This window comes from Rhinolophus ferrumequinum, chromosome 15 (assembly GCF_004115265.2).
Source record: "Rhinolophus ferrumequinum isolate MPI-CBG mRhiFer1 chromosome 15, mRhiFer1_v1.p, whole genome shotgun sequence".
In the NCBI taxonomy this organism is placed as follows: domain Eukaryota; kingdom Metazoa; phylum Chordata; class Mammalia; order Chiroptera; family Rhinolophidae; genus Rhinolophus; species Rhinolophus ferrumequinum.
The window spans coordinates 35729773-35753197 of NC_046298.1; the positions used below are offsets into that span (position 1 = coordinate 35729773).

At 42.5% G+C, this 23425-nt stretch overlaps 2 protein-coding genes across 2 annotated transcripts; both read right to left on the reverse strand.

Annotated features, from left to right (window-relative positions):
- Window positions 1-312: 312 nt before the first annotated feature.
- On the reverse strand, window positions 313-4225 carry LOC117034962 (protein FAM187B-like). The gene is made up of 2 exons (XM_033128502.1): window positions 3513-4225; window positions 313-700 (listed from the first exon to the last, which is right to left on the reverse strand). Exons 1-2 carry the CDS (start codon window positions 4223-4225, stop codon window positions 313-315), a joined length of 1101 nt encoding a protein of 366 aa, XP_032984393.1.
- A 7557-nt stretch (window positions 4226-11782) lies between these two features.
- On the reverse strand, window positions 11783-12499 carry LOC117034978 (protein FAM187B-like). Its single transcript, XM_033128548.1, has one exon. The coding sequence runs from the start codon at window positions 12497-12499 to the stop codon at window positions 11783-11785; it is 717 nt and encodes a 238-aa protein (XP_032984439.1).
- Between the last annotated feature and the right edge of the window lie 10926 nt (window positions 12500-23425).

The following is a 23425-nucleotide window of genomic DNA, read 5'->3' on the forward strand; positions in this document are numbered from 1 at the left end:
ATTCCACCCCTCCTTTCCTTCCTGTGAGGAACACAGGGCTTGAGCCAGGCAGCTTGGGTTTGAACTAGAGGCCCCCTCCAATTACTGGACAGACAGTCTTGCCGCAGTTTCCTCATCTGTGGAATGGAGATTGCTAATGAGTTACCAGAGCAGGACCTGGAACAGGGAAGAGCTCAGCCACCTCTCGCTGTGGCCACAGGTCTGTTTGGCCCCCACCCATACAGAGTGTGGTATAGGGCAGGGGATATGGAAAGGACAGTTGAGGCAATTAAAGCACAGGAGGCCGGGTTTCCTGGCCACCGCGGGCTCGCTTTATTTCACCAGCAGCGTTCGGTTGCTTCTTTTGCTCCGCGAAGGGCGGAAGAGCTTGAGCAGCAGCCCAAGCAGGCCCAGGAGGGTGCCCACCAGAAGCACCAGCTTCAGCCCCTTGAAGACGGTGTCGGCCTTCCCCTTCCGGGCCCGTCCTGCCTCCGGCTGTTGTCCAGCTTCCTCTCGCTGCAGAGTCTCCAGCGTATCTAGACCAGGCCTGGGATTGAATCGAGCCATGAACTCCTGCTGCACGAAGCACGTGTAAATGGCTGGTTGGAAGACTTGCAGGCGTCTCCCACCATTGGAGGGGTCCAGGATGGTGGTCACATCCTGGCCGGAGAGCTGGCCTTGCCAGGTCAGGGGTGTGTTGTTGGCTTCCCAGGTGATGGGCCTGCAAAGGAGGACAAGAGCAGCTGCAGCACCCAAGGGAAACGGGGACAGATGTCTGAAGGAGGTGGAGGCAGCGGCACCCTCCTCTCTGGAGAGCAGCAAGCAGCACCCCAACCAAAAAGCACTCCGTAGCAGTGAGCAAGGGGAGGGTGGGGCCACGACGGCTGGGAATCCTCGGAGCCCCGCCGCCCACTGAGCGGGCTACCTAGCCAAATGCCTGCAGCTCTCTGAGCCTCCATTTCCCCAGCTGAACACTGGAGGTGTAGCAATTATACTTACCTCAGAGAGCTATTTGGAGGGATTCGTAAGAGTGCTCTCTCAATGATTTGTGTCCCCCTTTACCTGCTGGGCCTCATGTCCTCCAGTCTCCCCCTCATTCCCTCTGCCCCAGCCACAGTGAGCCCCTTAAAGTTCCTCCAACATGCGGGGCACAGTGCTGCCTCAGAGCCTTCACCCTGGCCGCTCCCTCTGCCTAGAACGCTTGCCTTCAGTATACACAGCTCCTTCACCTCCTTAGTCTTGGCTGAAATGGCACCTTCTCAGCGACACCTTCCCTGCCCTTCTTATGTGACCTTTCACCTTGCCCAGTCCCATCCCCCATCCCTGCCCTTATCACTGTCTAAAATATTGTATATTTTATTCATGTGATTCCTTTAGTGCTCCATGAGGACAGGAATCTTTTTCAGTTTTGTTCTGTATGGCATCCCAGATACCTAGAACAGTGCTTGGCTTATAAACACTCAGTGGTAAGTGAATAATGTGGAAAGTGAGTAAGTGAATCAGGCATATAACACGCCCATCGTGGCTGAGGAACAGAGGGGACACTCAACAGGCTCCTTTGACAAGGCCAATTATCATACAAGCGATAACTAACACCTAGCAGGGTGGAACTGCTTGTCAGACACTGTTGTATGTGTCTTTCCAGTCATTTGTCCCCTTAAACATCACAAGTAGCCCATGAAGTCAGGGCCAGCAAGACGCTAGACTGAGTTGGATAGTGTCCTCCCTAAATTCATGCTCCAATTGGACCTCAGAATGTGACCTTATTCAGAAATAGGGTCATTGTAGATGTAATAGTTAAGATGAGGTCAGACTGCAGTAGGGTGAGCCCCAAATCCAATACGATCCATGTCTTTATAAGAGAAGAGACACAGACACGCAGACACACAGGGAGAATGCCGAGTGGTGATGGAGGCGGAGAGTGGAATGATGCAGCTCTAAGCCTAGGAAGGCCCAGGACTGCCAGCCACCACTAGAAGCAGCATCTCAGGTAGCACATGACCCTGCTGACACCGTGATTTTGGAATGCTAGCCTCCGGAACTATAGGAGAATAAATACTTGTTGTTTTAAGCCACCCCGTTTGTGGTACTTTGTTATGGTAGCCCTAGCAAACTAATACAACCCCTATTCTACAGACGGGGAAACTAAGGCCCAGAGAGATGCCACAGGCCCACAGCTGGAAAGTGGCAGAGCTGGGATTGGAACCTGGGCCTGGCTGAACCCAGAACTTGAGACAGAAACGTCACCTGAAGCACCACTCGACTCAGCTCCCTAGAGACATGGGAAATTCTTGAAGCCTTGGTGACCTCTCTTGATTCTTATCTCAAGTTTCCAACGAGTGGCACTCAGGAACTCCTTGTCTAGCAAATGACCTGGAGTAGGTGTCCCAGTCTAGATGGGAGGAGGGGTCACATGCACTTTCCTGCACTTCTAAACGGTGGCATTTTTTAGGGAGCAGGTGTCACTTTTTTTTTAAGGTGTTACTTTTTACACTTAAAGGAGGAGGAAGAAAGGATGGGAAGGAGACAAAATGATACAGAATGAGAAAAAGAGAAGAATAGAAGTTACAGCTGGAATAAAGGAAAAGAAGACCAGATGGAGGTGGTGAGGCCAGATTCCACAAAGCCTATCGCTGCAGAGGCCCCAAGAGGTTGTGAGGGCTCCCTCCTTGTTAGGGAAGGGCTGCTGCTGGCACTTAGAAAAGGAGGGCATGGGGACCCCACGGTGTATGTGAGATTAAGGGTCTTTGCTGCCACCTCCTACCAAGGTTTCCCTGGGGAAGGACTGCATCCCTCGAAGCTAGTTTCCCCATCTGTAAATGGACCTCCTTGGAGTCCACAGCTCCTGGGGCCAGGGACGTGGGACGGGAGATGATGTGGTCCACGAAGAGAGTTTGCCCAGGGACTGGACCCCCAGGAAAGGGCAGCACCATGAGCGGTTGTAATGCTTATAACCAGGGTAAGGGTAGGTGGATTGGGGAGGAACAGGCACATGGGGAAACTTTCCAGGGGCTCCGGGCAGAAAGCTAAGAACATGAGTGGGAGCTCCAGGAGACAAGCCTTGATGGGTATGCCCAAGGCACCGTCCTCTCCTCCCAGAGCCTGTTGACCCCCCCAGATGAGTCAGAGGCCTCAGAGCCTCCCGGCTTCCCAGTCTTCCCCCAGCACAGCCCCACCACTCACCTGGGCTTCTCCTATCCCTGCCCTGACCACCTTGGATTGTCTCCCTGCTGGGCTGGGGACTTCCTGAGGGCAGAAGTCTGATGAACACCATATCCACAGCATTGCCCAGTGCAGGGCCGGTCAGCTGAGCCCTCCCTGAGTGTTAGCTGTCTTTGTTCTACCTCTGTGATGCAATAATGTGTGGGCACTAGGGCATTCTTGCTAAAGTATCTGAAGAAGCCAGTGGAGAGAGCCTGTGGGGCTGACCTGCAAAGAACCCCTCCCTCTCAGCACAGATTAACCAGAAAGGCTCCCAGACTGGGAGAGCCTGGCTAGGAGCCTAGGGCAGGGCTGGTGCCCGCTTCCATCACCTGTAGATGGATCCTAAGGGGCAGGTGAGCCACGCAGATCCTGACTCCTCACTGAGCTCGAAGTTGTCAAAAGTGACGTCTGTCCCAGCTGATGTTTCACACTGGACGTTGCAGGCTTCCACCTGCATCTCAGGCCGCATGCGGCTGGACCACAGCCTAGCATCTCCCAGGTAGAACCAGCAGGGCAAGGGTTTCTCCAGGGGCTCCTGGATGTAGCAGTACCCCAAGCGTTTGCGCTCACCCAGCTTCCCACAGCGGTTACAGTCCTGCCATGGCTCCCAGTAGGTGAAGATAATCTCCTTGCCACCCAGACTCAGGGTCTCATTCTGCAGGGGCTTTTGGCCCAAGCCTCTGTGTGTAATGTGCAGGGTGCTGACGTCCTGGAAGTCAATCTCATACTGCACCACTTGGATGCCATTCTTGTCCCGGCAGTTGTAAATGCCCGTCTGGGATGGTAACGGACTTTTAATGAGAATGCTGCCTTCAGGCATTATTTCTATGTTTGGAACACTGGGGGGGTGGCTGTACCAGTTGGTCTCATCTTGCAGGAAGAAGTAGTGCCACTGTGCCCCAGAGGAGTTGCAGTGAAGAAAGATATCATTGTTGGAAAGTAGGGCCCGTTGGCATTGCTTCCCATGGGGACATCTGACAGAAACATAGAGCCCCAGCACTGGGACAGCAAAGCTCGGCAGCAGCCACAGCGTGGTCAGCATGGTGGACTGGGACTGTGGCAGTGGGTCAGGCATCACCCTGGTCATTGTGATGTCACCCCTGAAACTCAGGCCTCAACCCCGGGCAGCAGAATCAACTGAACTGCAGTCCACCCCATGCGTGTGTAAGGTCACATTCCCCATTTGTTTGGGGACAAGTTAACAACCATATTTCATTTCTCTTCCAAGCCTTCCACTCTGCTGGGGTAGGAGGAACTGAATTTGTCTATTCAGGATTTTCTCTACCATCCCCATGCTTTGGCATTAAAGTGTCACACGGGAACATTCAACACATTTTCCTCGAACACCTACTAGGTTCTGGGCACACTTTTCAATGCGGGGGGTGGAGGTAAATAAAGCCTCTGGTTATCACTCTGACCTCCTACCCATCCGCACCCCAACCTCTCCTCTCCAGCCATGCTGGCCTCACGCTGTCCCCGGAATACAGCAGGCAAGCAAAAGGATCCTGCCTCAGGACCTGTGCACACGTTGGTCCCTAGCTCTTCCCAGAGATATCTGCATGGCCCAATTCATTTCAACTATAAATATTTTTTCTCAGCTGGCTGCTTCCCAAACCCTTTCCTAAACTCCTTCTTAGTCTTAAAATTGAAAATAATTATCGTGCAGACTTGATCTGCCTTCATTCATTCATTTCACACATGTTTACTGAATGCCCACCATGTGCCGGCTGTTATTCTAATCACAGCAGTGAACAGATTAGACAAAGCCTCTGTTACCTTCTAGCAGAAGAGACAGATAATCAATATATAATATATAATGTCAGATACAGTAGATTCTTGTTATGCACAGCAATTACTTTTCTAGAAAGTTGCTCAACTAGAAATACTGAAACACTGCTCCTAGGAGAAATACAGGGTTACGGTCCTACATGCCTTTGGTCATAACTTTTTTATCAACTGATCAACACACGACCTTGTTTTTGGTGTGTTTTTATTCAAAGACATCTTATTAACTATATATTGTTGATTCATTAACATTGCACTTGTAGCCAACATCACTTTAACTCATGTCTGAATAAAATTAATCTAACATATATTTTCTTCATAAGACATATCACAGCCTTCTATGCCCAGGAGAAGTTTAGATCCTGACATGGCTGCCTGGTTAGTATATTTAAAGGGTGTGGAGGCCAGAGTAACTAAGGAGGGGTGGACAAGGGGAAGAGTGGTGAGTGGGTCAGATCTGAGTTCACCTAGTCTTTGCTAAAACATTCTGCCTTCTTCTTTACCTGGCTCCTTAAGGCTGGGGGCTCTCTTAGCCATGCTCCTGCCCCATGCTGGGACCTCTACAGGCTGTATTTGGCATAAGCTGTATGCTTAGACTCTGGAACTGTTTCTTTTATGGTATCTTGCTGCCACCCCAAGAGTGGCAGATCCCCTCTGCTCTCACATCCTCTCTGCTCTCAGGTGTACAAAACCGTCTAGATTTGTTTGTCTTATAAAGTCCTTATATCTAAGACACATTAACATCTATACACCTGTTGTTTCCCTTCTAGCTCCCTCCCTCTCTGTCTTTCACCTCATCCCAGACAATCTTTTCTAAACAGGAGAGCAGGGCTATGAAGAGACTGTGGGAAAGCCCACTTCTAATTTTCATTTTATCTAGGTGAGAAGTCACAAACTGGATGAAGAAATGTTTTAATTGGTCTCATAAGGTGTTTATATATATTTAAATGAGCACACTCAATCTGTAAAATCTAAGAGATTTCATACAAGAATCCATATGCCCTGCCAGTCTTTAAATAATGTGGGTAGGATTTCTGCTTATTGCTATAATTCAGTAGCTTATACCAAACCAACACTCTTGAAAATAGCAACTGGTATTTTCTTTAAGATAACACGATTAATATGTCTAAGACATGACAAGATGAGGATTTGGAATCTATATAGAAGAATCAAATGGAAATAATAGAAGCAAAAAATAAAAGGTGTGAAATTAAGAATTCACTAGAAAGGGTAACAATCTATTAAACACAACAGAAGAGAGGATTAGGAAAATGAAAGATAGGTCAATAGAAAATATCTATACTGAAGCATGCAAAGGAAAACGATAGGAAAATACAGAAAAGAGTGTAAGAGACTTATGAGACACGGTGAAAAGTTCTAGCATTCATATAAATAGAGACCTAGATGAAAACGAGAGACAGGAGCATAAGCAATATTTGAAGAGATACTGAATGAAAACTTTCCAAGACTGATGAAAGACATCAAGCCACAAATTCAAGAAGGTCTTCAAACTCCATACAGGATAAACACAAAGAAAACCACACATAGGCACTTTATAAGAAAACATTCTTGAAAATCAAATAGGAAATCTTAAAAATGTCCAGGGGAGAAAAAGATACATTACTTTCAAAGCAACAATCATAAGACCCTACATTAACTTTTTTAAAAAAATGGAAGCTGAAAGACAATGGAATGACATTTTCAAAGCACTAAAAGATATTGACTGCCAATCTAGAACTCTCTATACAGAAGTCTGTATACTATAATGAAAATATCCTTCAAAGATGAGGGGAAAAATAAAGATATTTTCAGATTAAAACAGAGAATTCACCACAGCAGAGCACACCAAAAGTGATTCTAAAGAGAATTCTCTAGGCAGCAGGAAAACAATCCCAAATGGAAGCGAGGTGGTGCAGGAATGAAAAGCCCCAGAAGAGCAAAATGTGGGTAAAACTAAATTAATATTGAGAGTGTTTTAAAATAATGTCTCATAGGGTTTAAAATATACATGAAATAAAAATACCTGATAACCATTCCTGGTATACAAGGTTGGTTCAATATCTTCAAATCAATTAATGTTGTACACCACATAAACAAAATGAACAATAAAAATCATATGGTCATATAAATAGATGGAGAAAAAGCATTTGACAAAATCCAGCATCCATTTATGATAAAAACTCTCAGCAAAGTGGGAATACAGGGAACATATCTCAACATAATGAAGGCCATATATGACAAACCCACAGCTAACAACATATTCAATGGGGAAAAGCTAAAAGCATCCCCCTTAAGATCAGGAACAAGACAAGGATGCCCACTTTCACCACTTTTATTCAACATAGTATTGGAAGTTCTAGCTACAATAATCAGACAAGAAAAAGAAATAAAAGGCATCTTAAATTGGAAAGGAGAAAGTAAAATAGTCATTATTTGCAGTTGACATCATATTATATAGAGAGAACCCTACAGATTCCACCAAAAAACGATTAGAACTGATAAATGAATTTAGAAAAGTAGCAGGATACAAAATTAATGTTCAGAAATCAGTTGCATTTTTATATACCAATAACGAAATGTCAGAAAGAGAAATTAAGAAAACACTCCCATTTACAACTGCATCAAAAAAATCACCACCACCAACAACAACAAAAAAACCTAGAAATAAACCTAACCAAGGAAGCAAAAAACCTGTACTCGAAAAATTATAAGACTTGAAGAGAGAAATTAAAGAAGATACAAGCAAATGGAAACATACACAATGCACATGTACAGGGAGAATTAATATAGTTAAAATGTCCGTACCACCCAAAGCAATCTATAGATTCAATTCAATCCCTATCAAAATACCAACGGCATTTCACACAACTAGAACAAATAATCCCAAAATTTATATGGAACTATAAAAGACCACAAATAGCCACAGAAAGAACAAAACTAGAGGTATCATGCTACCTGATATCAAACTCTACTACAAGGGCATAGTGATCAAAACAGCATGGTATTGGCATAAAAACAGACACATAGATCAATGGAACAGAATAGAGAGCCCAGAAATAAATCCATGCCTATATGATCATTTAACCTATGGCAAAGGAAGCAAGAATTTACATTGGAGTAAAGGTAGTCTATTCAATAAATTGTGCTGGGAAAACTGGACAGACACATGCAAAAAAAAAAAAAAACAGAAACTGGACCACTTTCTTATGTCATATACAAAAATAAACTCAAAATAGATTAAAGTCTTAAATCATAGTCAAAATCATAAAAATTCTAGAAGAAAATATAGGAAGTAAACTCTCAGACATTACTCTTAGTGATATTTTCACTGATATATCCCCTCAAGCAAGGGAAACAAAAGAAATAATAAACAAATGGGACTACATCAAATTAAAAACTTTTTTCACTGCAAAGGAAACCATCAACAAAACAAAAAGACATCCTACTGAATGGGAGAAGTTATTTGCTAATGATATATTTGAAAGGGGTTAATATCCAAAATTTATATATAAAAAAACTCATATTACTCAACACCTAAAACCCAAACACTCTAATTAAAAAATGGGCAGAGGACCTGAATAGACATTTCTCCAAAGAGGACACATAGGTGGCCAAGAGACATAAAAAGATGCTCAACATAACTCATCATCAGAAAAATGCAAATAAAAACCACAATGAGATACCACTTCACTCTTGTCAGAATGGCCATCAATAAATTAACAAACAACAAGTGTTGGCGAGGATGTGGAGAAAAGGGAACACTTGTGTACTGTTGGTGGGATTGCAAATTGGTACAGCCACTATGGAAAACAGTACGGAGGTTCCTCAAAAAATTGAAAATAGAACTACCCAGCAATTCCACTCCTGAGTATTTTCCATAGAAATCCAAAACACTAATTAGAAAAAATATATACAGCCCTATGTTTACTGCAGCGCTATTCACAATAGCCAAGATATGGAATTGAAATGCCCATCAATGGACAATTGGCTACAATGGAATATTACTCTGCCATAAAAAAGAATGAAATGTTACCATTTGCAACAATATGGATGGACCCAGAGGGTATTACGCTAAGTGAAATAAGTCAGACTGAGAAAGACAAATACCATATGATCTCACTTATATGTGGAATCTAAAGAACAGAATAAACAAACAAACAAAACAGAAATAGACTCATAGATACAGAGAACGAATGATGGTTGCTAGAAGTGAGGGAATTGGGAGCATGGGTGGGAAAAGTGAAGGAATTAGAAAGTACAAATTGGCAGTTACAAAATAGTCACAGGTAGGTGAAATACAGTATGGAAAATATAGTCAATAATATTGTAAAAACTATGTATAGTGTCAGATGGGAGTTAGAGTTATTGGAGGGATCACTTCATAAATTATATAAATGCCTAATCACTATGCTGTACAGCTGAAACTAATATAATATTGAATGTCAACTATAATCAATAAATTTATAGTCACAGAGTATAAAGTACAATACAGGGAATATAGTCAATGGTATTGTAATAACTATGTATAGTGTGAGATGGGTAGTAGACTTGTTGGGGTTATCATTTTGTGAGATGTGTAAATGTCTAATCACTATGTTGTTTTGTACACCTGAAACTAATTTTAAAAACCGTTAAAAAATACTTGATAACAAGAACACAACAGATGAAAGGAGAATAAATGGAGCTAAAATATTATAAGGTCTCTGCATTGTCAAGGAAATGTACAAGTACAAATTCATATTGTATTCTAATGAGTGAGAATTAATGTAATCTCTGGAGCAAATGATAAAAGAATGCATATCTAATAAGCTAACAGAAGAGGGAATGGAATAATTAAAAACTGGTAAATCCAAAAGCAGGAAAAGACAAAAGAACCAAAGAAGAGACAGAACAAGTAGGAAGCAAATAGGAATATGGTAGATTTAAACCCAACTATATTATTAAGTACATTCAATGTAAATGAACTAAATATTCCAATTAAAAGACAAAGATTTTCAGACTTAATATGAAAAACAAACATCTAAATATATGCTGTTTAAAAGAAACTCACTTTAAATAAAAAATATTGAAAGTTGAAAGTGAAAACATGGAAAAATATCATGCAAACACTAACCAAAAGAAAACTGGTACAGTAGCTATACTTATAACAAAAAGTAGACATGAGGGCCAAAAGTATTACTAGAGATTACAAGAGACATTTTATAAAATGGTCAATTCAGTAGGAAGATATAAAGATCCTAAGTTTGTATGAACCTAAAACTATATAAAGCAAAACATGATAGTACTAAAGATTGAAATAGACAAATCCACAATGGAATACGCAAACAAAAATTTAGTAGCGATATAGAAGATTTGAACAATATGATATAAATTTGACCTAATTCATATATATAGAACACTGCACTCAACTTTAGAATATACATTCTTTTCACATTCATATGAAATATTTGCTAAAATTGACCATATTCTAGGCCATAAATGTTAAAAGAATTGAATCACATTTTTCACCAGTAGAATTAAGCTGGATACATATGATAAAAAAATAGTAAGAACATCCTCAGATATTTGAAAATGATATAATGAAATGTCTAAATAACCAATGGATCAAAAGAGAAATCACAATTGAAAATTGAAAATATTTTTAACTGACTAGAGATGAAAATGTAACCAAAACCCATGGGATGCAGGTAAGTTGTGATTAGGGGGAAATTTACAGCCTAAATACATACTTTGGGGGGAAAAGGATAAAAACTAGAGAGTTTAGCAAGCATTTCAAATACCAGAAATCAGATAAAAAACAAAAGTACAATTTAAAAAAACCAAATAAAAAAACCAAAAATAAAAAAACCCAAAAAGTTGTTTTTTTAAAAAGATGTATGAGATTGATAAAGCACTAACAAGACTAATCAAGAAAAAAGGGAGAGGACCTAAATAACTAACATCAATATGAAAAATGAGACATTACTCAAGGTCTTAGAAGCATAGAAAGATAATGAGAGTGTATTACAAACAACTTTTGGCCAAAACTTCTGAAACTTTAGATGAAATAGATAAATTCATTGAAAACTCAACAACAGTGGCACATGAAAAAAATCTAAACAGCTCTACACTTACTATTAAAGAAATTGAATCTGTAATTAAAAACCTATGCACAAAAAACCCACAAAGCCCAGAAAAGCTTTACTAGTGAATTCTTCCACGCATTTCTTAACAATTAAGAAATGACACCAAATCTTTCAAAACCTTTCCAGAAATAGAAAAAGATGGAACACTTCTAAACTTCTATGAGGCCTGCTATCAAAACATTATATGGACATTACAAACAAAGGAAGACATATACTACCAGATATCATGACTTATTAAGAAGGCATAATAATTAAAATACTGTGACATTGGTGCAAGGATGGACTGACAAATTGAATCAGTTAGAGCTCAATGAGGAGACAGAAACCACAGTAGTGTCTATGTTGACATGAGCACGAGACAGAGTGTCTTGGTCCCTAAGTTTTATATTTGGTCTCCCCTTTACTATCAAGAGCCTGTGAGAGCAGGGAGTAGGTCTCTATTGGTCACCACTGTGTCCACATTGCCACCCACATACGGCTTGGTTCAGAAGGGGCACCAGGCAATTCCTGATGAATGAACATCTGAACAAGCCAGTGAAGAGATCCGTCGCTGCATAGACTGACCATGAAGGCTTATGGGCTGGGAGACAGAACCTGCTTTTCCACTAGAAGATAAACCCCTGTCCCAGGTGCGCACAGGAAATAAAGCCTGGGTGAGGGTCAAAGGCTGGGCTGACGCCCTGGATCATTCACCTGTAGATGGAAGCCAAAGGGCAGGTGAGCCACATGTTGTTGGTCAACTTGCCCAGCTGGTAAATGTCAAAGACGAAGTATGGCTGGTTGGTTTCCTTGAAGTGATCGCAAGGTACAAGGCAGGCTTCTACCTGCAGCTCAGGCCGCATGCGGCTGTATCGCACCTTCTCCCCTCTCAGATAGAGCCAACAGGGCATGGGTTTCTCCAGGGGCTCCTCAATGTGGCAGTACCCCACGCGTTTCCGCTCGCCTGGCTCCCCACAGCGGTTACAGTCCTGCCAGGGCTCCCAGTGGGTGAAGATGAGTACACTGCTACCCAGCCTCAGAGTCTCATTCTGAAGGGGCTTTTGGCCCAGATCTTTGTGTGTAACATGCAGGGCGGTGACATCCTGAAAATCAAGCTCATACTCCACTATGAGGGCACTGTCACTGTCCTGGCAGTGATAGAGGCCTGTCTGGGACGGTTGAGGGTTGGTCAGTTGGAGGCTGCCCCCAGGCAGTTTCTTGGCGTTAGGCATTGAGGAGACCAGCAAGGGATCCTCCTCCAGAATGGAAGAGAAGTACCAGACTGCCTTTGGATCGTCACAATGCAGGGCAACATCATTGCCCGAGAGGAGGGCCCGCTGGCAGAGACTCTTGTAGGTACAGCTGATTAATACCTGGGTCCACAAAGTGGGGAGAGAGAGGCTAAGCAGCAATAAGGTGCTCAGCATTGTCGCCCGAGACTACTTCTCTGTCGCCCGAGAAGGAGGCTGGGAACCGCCCTGGGCATTGTGAAGTCACCCACAGAACTCAGGCATCAGCCCTGGGCAGTGGAATGCCTTGGACCACCGCACTGCCAGGAGTACAATTCAGTTCATGTCATCTAACAGCTTGGTGTAGGTTATAGGGTCAAAAGCTCAAATGTCCACAAGAGCTGGGCAGGAAACAGAATGAGTGAACCTAAGTCAGAACAAGTGAACAAAGAAGCTAAACGCTTTGTCCTCCACGTACCCAATAGACAACGGTGGAATGGGAAAAATGGCTTCATGTACATCAGGAAGGAGAAGAAGGGGAAACACACAGAAATCACTGGTCGGCACCATTTTTAAAATCCTGTGATAAGATACTGCAAGGGCCTCCTATCTTGGAGACGGGGAGAATTCCTTAATTAGCACCAAATCAGCTTCTCGGGGGAGGGGCTTCCCAAACCTTTGTTCTCTGTGGCTCATGTCTCCATCCTCCAGGAAGGCATCTCCTTTTCCATTGTCCTCCTTGGATACCTCTGAAGTGGCGTTAGAACATGTGAGCTCCTTGGCACTTTCTCAGCCTGCTTGCTGTCTCCCAAAGTTTGGGAATTATGGATTCTTAAAAGCCTCCAGTCAACTCCTTGTGCAAAAAAACCACATTCACGGTTCTGTTCAAGATGTTCCCCTCCCACTGCTATCTTTCTCCCTTTCCCTCCACCCTACCCCCCACCCCATCACTGCAAGTACCTTGAAGTCTATCAGGCATCCATGGAGAGTCATATTCTCCATTTCTCATTCACTGAGCCATTTTATCTACCTGGGAGTAACTTAAGGATCTTCTCAGAGTATCTTAATTCATTCAGAGATTTTAACAATGGTCAATAATTATTTAATTAGTGATATACCCTTGATTTTATCCTGACAAAAGCTGAGTTCTAATTGGGCTCTGTTTCTCAAAGGCTTTCCCAATTATTGGCCAACTCTAGCCAACATTCACTCCTAATGTTCCGTATTTCAACTACTTCCCCTAAAGCTGCAAGTTTATTAAATACTGTACCTGCCTTACAAGGTATCTCAGCCAACAGTTTCCATTCTTCTAATTTCAAATAAGTTTCCTTGTTCCCATTACTCTGTGACTAAGCCAATGCCATGTGTCTTTATTTTTAATTATAGCAGCACCCCACTCCTTATACTAATTTCTGTATTACTCAAGATAGGCTATTTGCTACTATACAGTAATAAATTTCCCCCAAATCTCAATGGCTTCCAAAGACAAAGGTTTATGTCTTACTCATGTAGCATATACATTGTGGGTTAGCATTATAATCATCAGGGATCCAGAATGATGGAGCAACTGCCGTCTCTAACATTTCCAATTTCATGCCAGAGGAGGAAGAAAGAGAACTCTATTGTATTTTATGAGTACAATTAAATGCTCTGACCTTAAATGACACATGTCACTTGTTCACAAACCATTGGCTAGAAACAGTTATATAGCATCACCAGTTCACCAACCCAACAAAGGAAATGGAATTCTATGTGTCCCTGAAGTATTTGGCAAATGGCAGTTAGTAATAATTACCACAGCTAACGTCTACTACAAGGACTATTCTTTTACATCATAAAGTTAAAACCATTTCCCAAATCTTCCCATCAGACCTCTCCTAAAGTTCCATTGGCCAGGATTAGTTCCCATGTGCAGATCCAAAGCAATCCCTGAAAGGAAAGGAAATTTTCATGATTGGCTTGAGCCAATCAGAAGTTGCTCTCTGGGACTGGGGAAGTACAATTTTCTCCGACTAAAGAAGTCAGAGAAGACGTAAACAAAATCAGGGCTGTGTATGCATGAAAGACGTAGAAGAGAATACTTATTTGGTGTAACCAACCATGTCTTCCACAGTATCCACAGATGGTAAAAACTACTCATTCCAGGATTATGACGGGCACTGCATGACCTTAGGCAAGTGCTCAAACTTCTAAGCCTCGGTTCCCCCATCTGTCAAATATGGACATTAGAACTCTCCCTCACAAACTATGGTGGTTATAAAGCTTTCAAGAGATTATTCATGTCACATTCTTGGCACAGTCTGGGTTTGGAATAAGACAGTGGTTAGGATAATGAGAATGTGGCCAAGGTTTCAGTCCCAGACTCTGGGATCAGTTTCATCTCTTGATCCACCTTTTATTAGAATAATTTGGACTCAGCAGGGGGACTTCTTGTGCCTGGCATATTCATGTACTCCACAAATAATTATTTCTTACTCACTTGCTAAGTCCCTGTCCTCATGGAGCTTACATTCTAGTGGGGATGTTTTAATCAGTATAAGTTAGGTTATGCTGTGTAACAAAAGAATTCTGCAATCTCAGTGGCTTAACACAATTTTCTTTTTGCTTGTGCTACATGTCCAATGTGGGTTGGTGGAGAGACCTACTCCACAGAGTCCCTTCAAATGCCATGGATTATGAAGACTGTACCATCAGCAACAACATTATCTGCTACGGCAAGAGAAGGGAGGATAGTGACGATTAAATGCTTTGGCCTGGGACGGAGTTACATTCCTTACGATTGCAGGCCATTGACTAGAATTAATCACATAGCCCTACCTAACTGCAGGAGGGGCTGGGAAATGTACAGAAGCACATTGGAATATTTGCTGAGCAATATTGTCTTTGCCTTGAGGGAAAACAGATAGTAAACAAGTAAGTGACTGAAAAAACAGCAGATAACTGCTTTGAAGGGGTGGAGAGTGGTGTGAAAGAGATGGGGATCGAGACTTTTGTGGGTTGAATTGTGTCCCCCAAAATTCATATGTTGAAGCCCTAACCCTAGTACCTTAGACTTATTTGGAGATAGAGCCTTAAGGAGGTAATTAAGTTAAAATGAAGTAATTAAGTTAAAATTTTGGTGGGCCCAAATCCAGTATGATTGGTGTTCTTATAAAAATGAGATTAGGACACAGACAACACAGACGGGGACAACTGCGTGAGGACACAGAGAGAAGATGGCCATCAGCAAGCCAAGCAGAGAGGCCTTAGAAGGACACCAACCCTGCCAGCAACTTGATCTTGTACTCCTAGCCTTTGGACTGTGAAGAAATAAATTTCCGTTGTTTAAGCCACCCAGCCTGTGTTATTTGTTATGGCAATCCTATCAATACAGAGACTAGTTAAAGGGAGTGAGGAGAGAAGGCCTCTCTGAAGAATTGACATTTGAGCAGACCCACATAAGATGAGCCATACAGATTCCAGAAGAAGCAAGGTCTGGACTAAGCAGACAGCACGTGCAAAGGCCTTGAGGTGGGAACATGTTTGACATGTATCAATGCACTTCAGCCAAAGGCCACCAAGTATGCACCTGCGGTTGAACAAAGTTGGGTTTATTGACTGAGGAAGATGCAACCATGGGGAATGTTGCAATGTCTCCGTAAAAAAGGGTGTTAGGAAAGGCTTATAGAATTTGGGCTTGTGTTATGTGATTTAGGGAAGGTTCAAGAAAGTTGGGATTTGCTTTGGATTGGGTACTGTCAGGAAGTGGGAGTAATTCTGTATTATCTTTTTTTTTTTTTAAGATTTTTTATTGGGGAAGGGAACAGGATTTTATTGGGGAACAGTGTGTACTTCCAGGACTTTTTTCCAAGTCAAGTTGTTGTCCTTTCAGTCTTAGTTGTGGAGGGCGCAGCTCAGCTCCAGGTCCAGTTGCCGTTGCTAGTTGCAAGGGGTGCAGTCCACCATCCCTTGCAGGAGTCCAACCGGCAACCTTGTGGTTGAGAGGACGCGCTCCAACCAATTGAGCCATCCAGGAGCTCAGCGGCACCTCAGTTCAAGGTGCCGTGTTCAATCTTAGTTGCATCCCTTGCGGGATTCGAGGAGTTGAACAGGCAACGTTGTGGTTGAGAGCCCACTGGCCCATGGGGGAATCGAACTGAAGCCTTCGGAGTTAGGAGCATGGAGCTCCAACCACCTGAGCCACCAGGCTGGCTCCTGTATTATCTTTAAAATGAGAAGAATGCAGTGAAGCTAAAGCAGCAGTCACTCATAGTAGCTGAGAGAAGGGGATATTTGGTATTTTGTGGCTTGGATAATGCTTCTATTTCTGTCTGTGTTCAGACATGATTATAGAGTGGTCTTGTTTTTCTCTTGGTTCATTACTGTTACAGAGAGGCCTTATGTGATGTTGGTGTTCTGTGAAATTGTTTATTTTCAACAGAAGAATACCATGATCTAGCTGTGAGTTCTAGGCCACCTTCTAGCAACATTAATACCCAGTTATTAGTGTCAGGTCAGCTCCCAGCTACCAGAGGCTGCTTATTTGAATAACCGCAATTCTCCTGCAAAGTTGGCCTGGTCAAATGGCTTTCTCTCTGTGAACCTCAATTTCTTCATTTTAAAAATAGGGATTTTAATGGTATTGGCCACACAGGTCTCTTCTGAGGATTTTGATGAGATGCTGTATATAAAGTGTTCAGCCAGTGTTATTATTGGAGGATGGGCAATGAGGACCTTGTCCTCTAAATATCAGTCCTGACTGCAGACTACTGCTTCTGATCACAGAGGTGCAGACACAGAAGTGGGCCACCATTGTTTCAACCCCAACTGGCTGAAGCAACTTCCAGGAGATTTAAAGGGAAAGCCTCTGGATTATCTCCCCTACTTCCCCTTTTGGGAGCCAGATGTTTAGGGATTAGGGCATTCAAAAATAACTGATATACCTGGAACTAAAATAAAAAAATAAATTTAAATTAAAAAAACAACTGATACATCATACAGGGGAATTTAGAAAGTCATTGCACAAGCCCAAGGAAAGAGTCACCCTCAGAAAAGATCTGAGATACCTTAAGATTTCTCCTCAGGCTGGTCCCCAGCACAGAGACACCTACAACAAACCAACTATCCAACCAACCAACCAACCAACAAACAAACATCTCCATCAAACCCTGGGGGAAGGGGAAAATATGATTCGCATAGTTAACACGGAATTGTAAGTGTCAAATGTTCATTTTCAACCACAACAACAACAAAATCACAAGGCATGAAAAAACAGGAAACTATGGGAAAATAAAAACCCATCACTAATGAAGTCCAGGTGGCAGACATACTAGATATAGAATTAAACAACTGTCATCAAGTGCTCAAAGAGCTAACAAAGACATGGAGGAGGACAGGAAAATGATCTATGAACACAATGAGAATATCAATAAAGAGGTAGAAAGTATTAAAAAAAGAAATTCTGGAGCTGAAAAATACAATTACTGAAATGAAAAATTCACTAGAGGAGTTTAAAAATAGGTGAGCAAATATGAAGCAAATGTGGACAGAATTGCAGGGAGAAATACTTGTAGAGTATCTCTACAAAAATAGTTAGACTTAAATATCCCACTTTCACTAATGAAACAAACAGATCGATTATAAGTAATGAAATAGAGAACTTGAACAGCACAATAAACCAACTATATCTAACAGACATATACAGAACACTCCAGACAATGATGAAATATAAGTGCACATTGAACATTTTCCAGGATATACCATATGTTAGGCCACCAATTAAGTCTTAATAGATTTTAAAAGATAGCTATCATACCAAGTATTTTCTCTAAACACAATGGGATTAATTTAGAAAACAATAACAGATGAAAAACTGGAAAGTTTACAATTATGTGTATAAATTAAACAACACTCTGTTAAACAATCAATAGGTCAAAGAAGAAATCACAAGGGAAATTAAAAAATACTTGGAGACAAATGAAAATGGAAATACAATATACCAAAACTTGTGGGATGTAGCAGAAGCAGTGCTAAGAGAGAAATTTATGCCTACATTAAAGAGCAGATATATAGGCCAATGGAATAAAATAGAGAATCCAGAAATAAATCTTCACATGATGCTACTTCACACACACTGGGATGTCTGTAATCAAGAAAACAGGAAATGACAAGTGTTGGTGAGGATGTGGAAAGCTTGGAACTCTCCTTCATTGCTGTAATGTAATGTCAAAGATGTAGCAATGTGAAAAACAGTTTGGCAGTTCCTCAGGATTAAAAATAGAACTACCATAGGATCTAGAAATTCCACTGCTAGGTATAATCCAAAAGAATTGAAAGCAGATATCTAGATCCCAAGATCCAAGATGGTGGAGTAGATGAACACTGTGCCTGCTTCCTTCCATGAACACATTAAAATTACAACTAAATTATGGAACAATCAACCTGGAGAACCATCTGAAGTCTGGCTGAACAGAAGTTTTATAACTAAGGATATAAAGAAGCCATGTTGAGACTGGTAGGAGGGGTAAGACATGGAACTGGCTAACTCCAAACCTTTGTGTGGTGGTTGAGAACTGGGAGGGATATCTCGGCTGCAGAGGTTCCCTCCAGAGGAGTGAGGGACCCCAGCCTCCCATATTGGCCTCCCCAACCCAGAGTACTGGTGCTGGGTAGAGGAGCCACCTCAAAAGCCTGAGGAGCCACCTCAGGCTGTAAAAAGCAATGGGGATTCCAACCATCCAGGTCGGATGGAAGGCTGTGGAAACCCACGCTTCCTCTTAAAGGGCCTGTGCACAGACTCTTACCTCCAGGCACTCACCTTGGGCTCCAGTGGAGGGACAGTAACTCAAGGGGTGTCGGAGACATACCGGCGGCAAACTGAGTTGTGTGGCTTCACAGCGAGGGCTGGGGGGACAGTCAGCATTTTCCCTGTGAAAGATTCTTCTCCCATGCAGCCGGCAGGCTGGCACCATCTTTCCTGTGTTGAGCCCTCCCACTACACTTACAGCCAAATCTGAATCTGATTGGTCTGGTGAGATTCACAGCTCTGCCCCACTGACTCACTGAGACCTCACCCCACCCAATTCCCCCAATGATGAAGGTACACTCTCCAAGAGCAGCCAGCCCTGCCCCCATTTCACTCTTTCTTGGAAAACTATTGGAGTCCAACAGACCCCAGGCAGGTGGTGACCAGCCTTGGTGTGCTCTGAGACTTTTGCTGAGTAGCTTCAGCTCAGCACTAGCACCAAACCAGAATTTACATTAAGCTGGTCAGCACAACTCTTCCCATTCTAGTGACTCCCTGAGACCCTGCCTCACCCAACATGCATACCTCACAATGCTTTATCAGCTTTAACCTAAGGGAGCTCGCAGGTGGCAGCAGGCCTCGAAGTGTCCTGGTATTTTGTGGAGCTACCCCAGGCCTGGTACTGGTGGCAGATGTCCTCAGTTCACAGCCTGGCCTCTCCCATGCACCTCCAGGATTAGCACAGGCAGCGAACAACCATGGATAGCTTTGTAGCCCCTACCAGGTAGTCCCTGACTGGTCACAGGCAGTGGGTGACCTGGGCCTGCACCAGAGCCTCTCACAAGAGGCACCAGAATGAACATACTTGGAGGTTGGCTTCAGACCACAGCAGAGCACCACCCAACTAGCCCCACAAGTGGCACACCCAAAGGGCAGTTTCAGTAGGCACCAAAGCCCACTGGGGCAAGTCCTTCTCAGTAGGGTAAGCCCCTCGAACAGCAGCCTGTAAGCTGTGGATGTGGCCAAACCCCACAGCCAACTAGCCAGAGGGTCAATCCCACCCACTGACATGTCAATAGTAACTAAGGCTCAACTATAAGAGGAGGCACACACAAACCACACAAGGGACAATCCTGGAGCACCTGGTGCAGGTGACTATGGAGACTGTTCTACAGGGTCCCACAGGGCACCTACTACGTAGGTCACCTGGCCGAGACTGGGGGATGTAGCTGATGTACCTAATAATACATAGAAACAAACAGAGAGGCAGCCAAAATGAGGAACAAAGAAATACATCCCAAATGAAAGAACAGGAGAAAAATTTACAAAAATAACTAAACAAAATGGAGGCAAGCAACCTACCAGATCAGAATTCAAAACAATGGTTAGAAGGATGCTCAAGGAACTTCGTGAAAATTTCAACAAAGAGATAGCAAGCATAAAAGAAAGGACAGAGAAACCATAAAAAAGAACCAGTTAGAAGTGAAGAATACAATAACTGAAATGCAGAATGCACTAGAAGGAATCACCAGCAGACTACGTGAAGCAGAAGACTGAATCAGTGATTTGGAAGACAAAGTAGTAGAAAACACCCAATCGGCATAGCAAAAAGAAAAAAAGAATTTAAAAATGAGGATACTTTAAGAGACCTCTGGGACAACCTTAAGTGTAGTAACATTCACCTCATAAGGTTACCAGAAGGAGAAGAGAGAAATCAAGGGATTGAGAACTTACTTGAAGAAATAATGACTGAAAACTTTTCTAACCTGGAGAAGGAAATAGACATACAAGTTCAAGAAGTGCAGAGAATCCCAAACAAGATGAATCCAAACAGGCTCACACCAAGACACATTATAATTAGAATGACAAAGGTTAAAGTCAAAGAGAGAATCCTAAAAGCAGGAAGAGAAAGGCAATTAGTAACTTAAAAGGGAGCTCCCATTAGATGTCAGCTGATTTCTCAACAGAAACTTTGCAGGCCGGGCGACCCAGTGGCTCAGGTGGTTGGAGCTCCCGTGCTCGTAACTTCGAAGGCTGCCGGTTCGATTCCCACATGGGCCAGTGGACGCTCAACCACAATGTGGCCAGTTCAACTCCTCAAGTCTCGCAAGGGATGGTGGGCTCCACCCCCTGCAACTAAGATTGAACAGGCACCTTGAGCTGAGCTGCCGCTGAGCTCCCGGATGGCTCAGTTGGTTGGAGCACATCCTCTCAACCACAAGGTTGCCGGTTCGACTCCTGCAAGGGATGGTGGGCTGCACCCCCTGCATCTAACAACAGCAACTGGACCTGGAGCTACGCTGGAGCTGAGCTGCACCCTCCACAACTAAGACTGAAAGGACAACAACTTGAAGCTGAACGGCACCCTCCACAACTAAGATTAAAAGGACAACAACTTGACTAGGAAAAAAGTCCTGGAGATACACACTGTTCCCCTTCCCCAATAAAATCTTAAAAAAAAAAAAAGAAAGAAAGAAAGAAACTTTGCAGGCCAGAAGGGATTGGCAGGAAATATTCAAAGTGGTGAAAAGCAAGGATCTACAACTGAGACTACTCTACCCTTAAAGGCTATCATTTAAAATCAAAGGACAGATAAAGAGCTTCCCAGACAAGAAAAAGCTAAAGGAGTTCATCACCACCAAACCTGTATTACAAGGAATGTCAGAGGGACTTCTTTAAGATGGAAAAAAATTCAAAGTATGAATAATAAAATAGCAATAGCTACATATCTATCAACAATTATTTAAAATGCAAATGGATTAAATGCCCCACTCAAAAGACATAGGAGGTCTGAATGGATAAGAAAACAAGACCCTTACATATGCTGCCTACAAAAGACTCACTTCAGATTGAAAGACACACACAGACAGAAGGTAAAGGGATGGAAGAAGATATTTCATGAAAATGGAAATTTAAAAAAAGAAAGAAAGAAAGAAAAAGAAGCTGTGGTAGCAATACTTATACCAGACAAAACAGACTTTAAAACAAAGACAAGAGACAAAGAAGGACCCGGTAATCCCACTTCAAGGTATTTACCTAAAGAAACCCAAATGCTACTTCAAGGGGACATGTTCATTGCAGCATTATTTACAATGGCCAGGATGTGGAGGCAGCCTGGGTGTCTGTCAATGGGATGAATGGATAAAAATGAGGTGGTACATATATACAATGAAATATTGCTCGGCCAGGGAAGAGAGTGTGATCTTGCCACCTACAGCGCATAAATAGACATAGAACGTCCTGTGCTGAGTGGAGCGTCAGACAGAGAAAGAGCAATGCAATATGATTTTACTTCTATGTGGAATCTAAAGAACAAAATAAACAAATAAAACAGTAACGAACTCATAGATACAGAAAATATTTTGATGGTAGCCAGATGGTAAGGGGGTTGCGGATGAGTGAAAAAGGGGATGGGATTAAGTAATACAAATTGATTGTTATGCAGTAATCATTGGGATGTAGGGTATAGAATAAAGAATATAGTCAATAATATTGTAATAACTATGTATGGTGCAGCTGGGTACTAGAGCTGTTGGGGTGATGGATAGGTGGGGGTTGGGGGCAGGGTGAAAAGGTGAAGGGATTAAGAAGCACAAACTGATAGTTACAAATTGTCATGGGGATGTAAAGCAAAGCATAGGGAATATAGTCAATAATATGGTAATAACTTTGTATAGTGCCAGGTGGGTACTAGACTAGTGAGGGTGATCATTTCTTAAATTATATAAATGTCTAACCACTATGCTGTATAGCTGAAATACAAAATAATATTGAATGTCAACTGTAATTAAAAGTTTTAAAAGGGGGGGGAACTTGAAGGGGAATAAGAGGTCCTAATTTCCAGATATAAAACAAATAAGTCTCGGGGATGTGATGTACAGCATGGAGAATATAATTAATAATATTGTGATAATGTGGTAGGTGTCAGATGGTTGCTGGACTTACCATGGTGATCACTTCTTTAGGTACATAAATATTGAATAACTATGGTGTACACCTGAATCTAATTTAATGTTGTATGTTAGCCATATTTTAATAAAAATCTTTTAAAAAGCAGATATCTGTACAGCAACGTTTAGAGCAGCACTATTATTTACAATAACTGAAAGGTGGAAACAACCCAAGTGTCTAACAACAGATAAATGGATACACAAATGTGGTATATACATACAGTGAAACACTATTCAGCCACAAAAAGGAATGAAATTTTGTGATATATACTACAACATGGATGGGTCTTGAGAATATTTTGCTTAGTGAATAAGGCAGACACAGAAACATAAATATTATATGATGCCACTTATAATCCCGGTAATCCCACTTCAAGGTATTTACCTAAAGAAACCCAAATGCTACTTCAAGGGGACATGTGCATCCGTATGTTCATTGCAGCATTATTT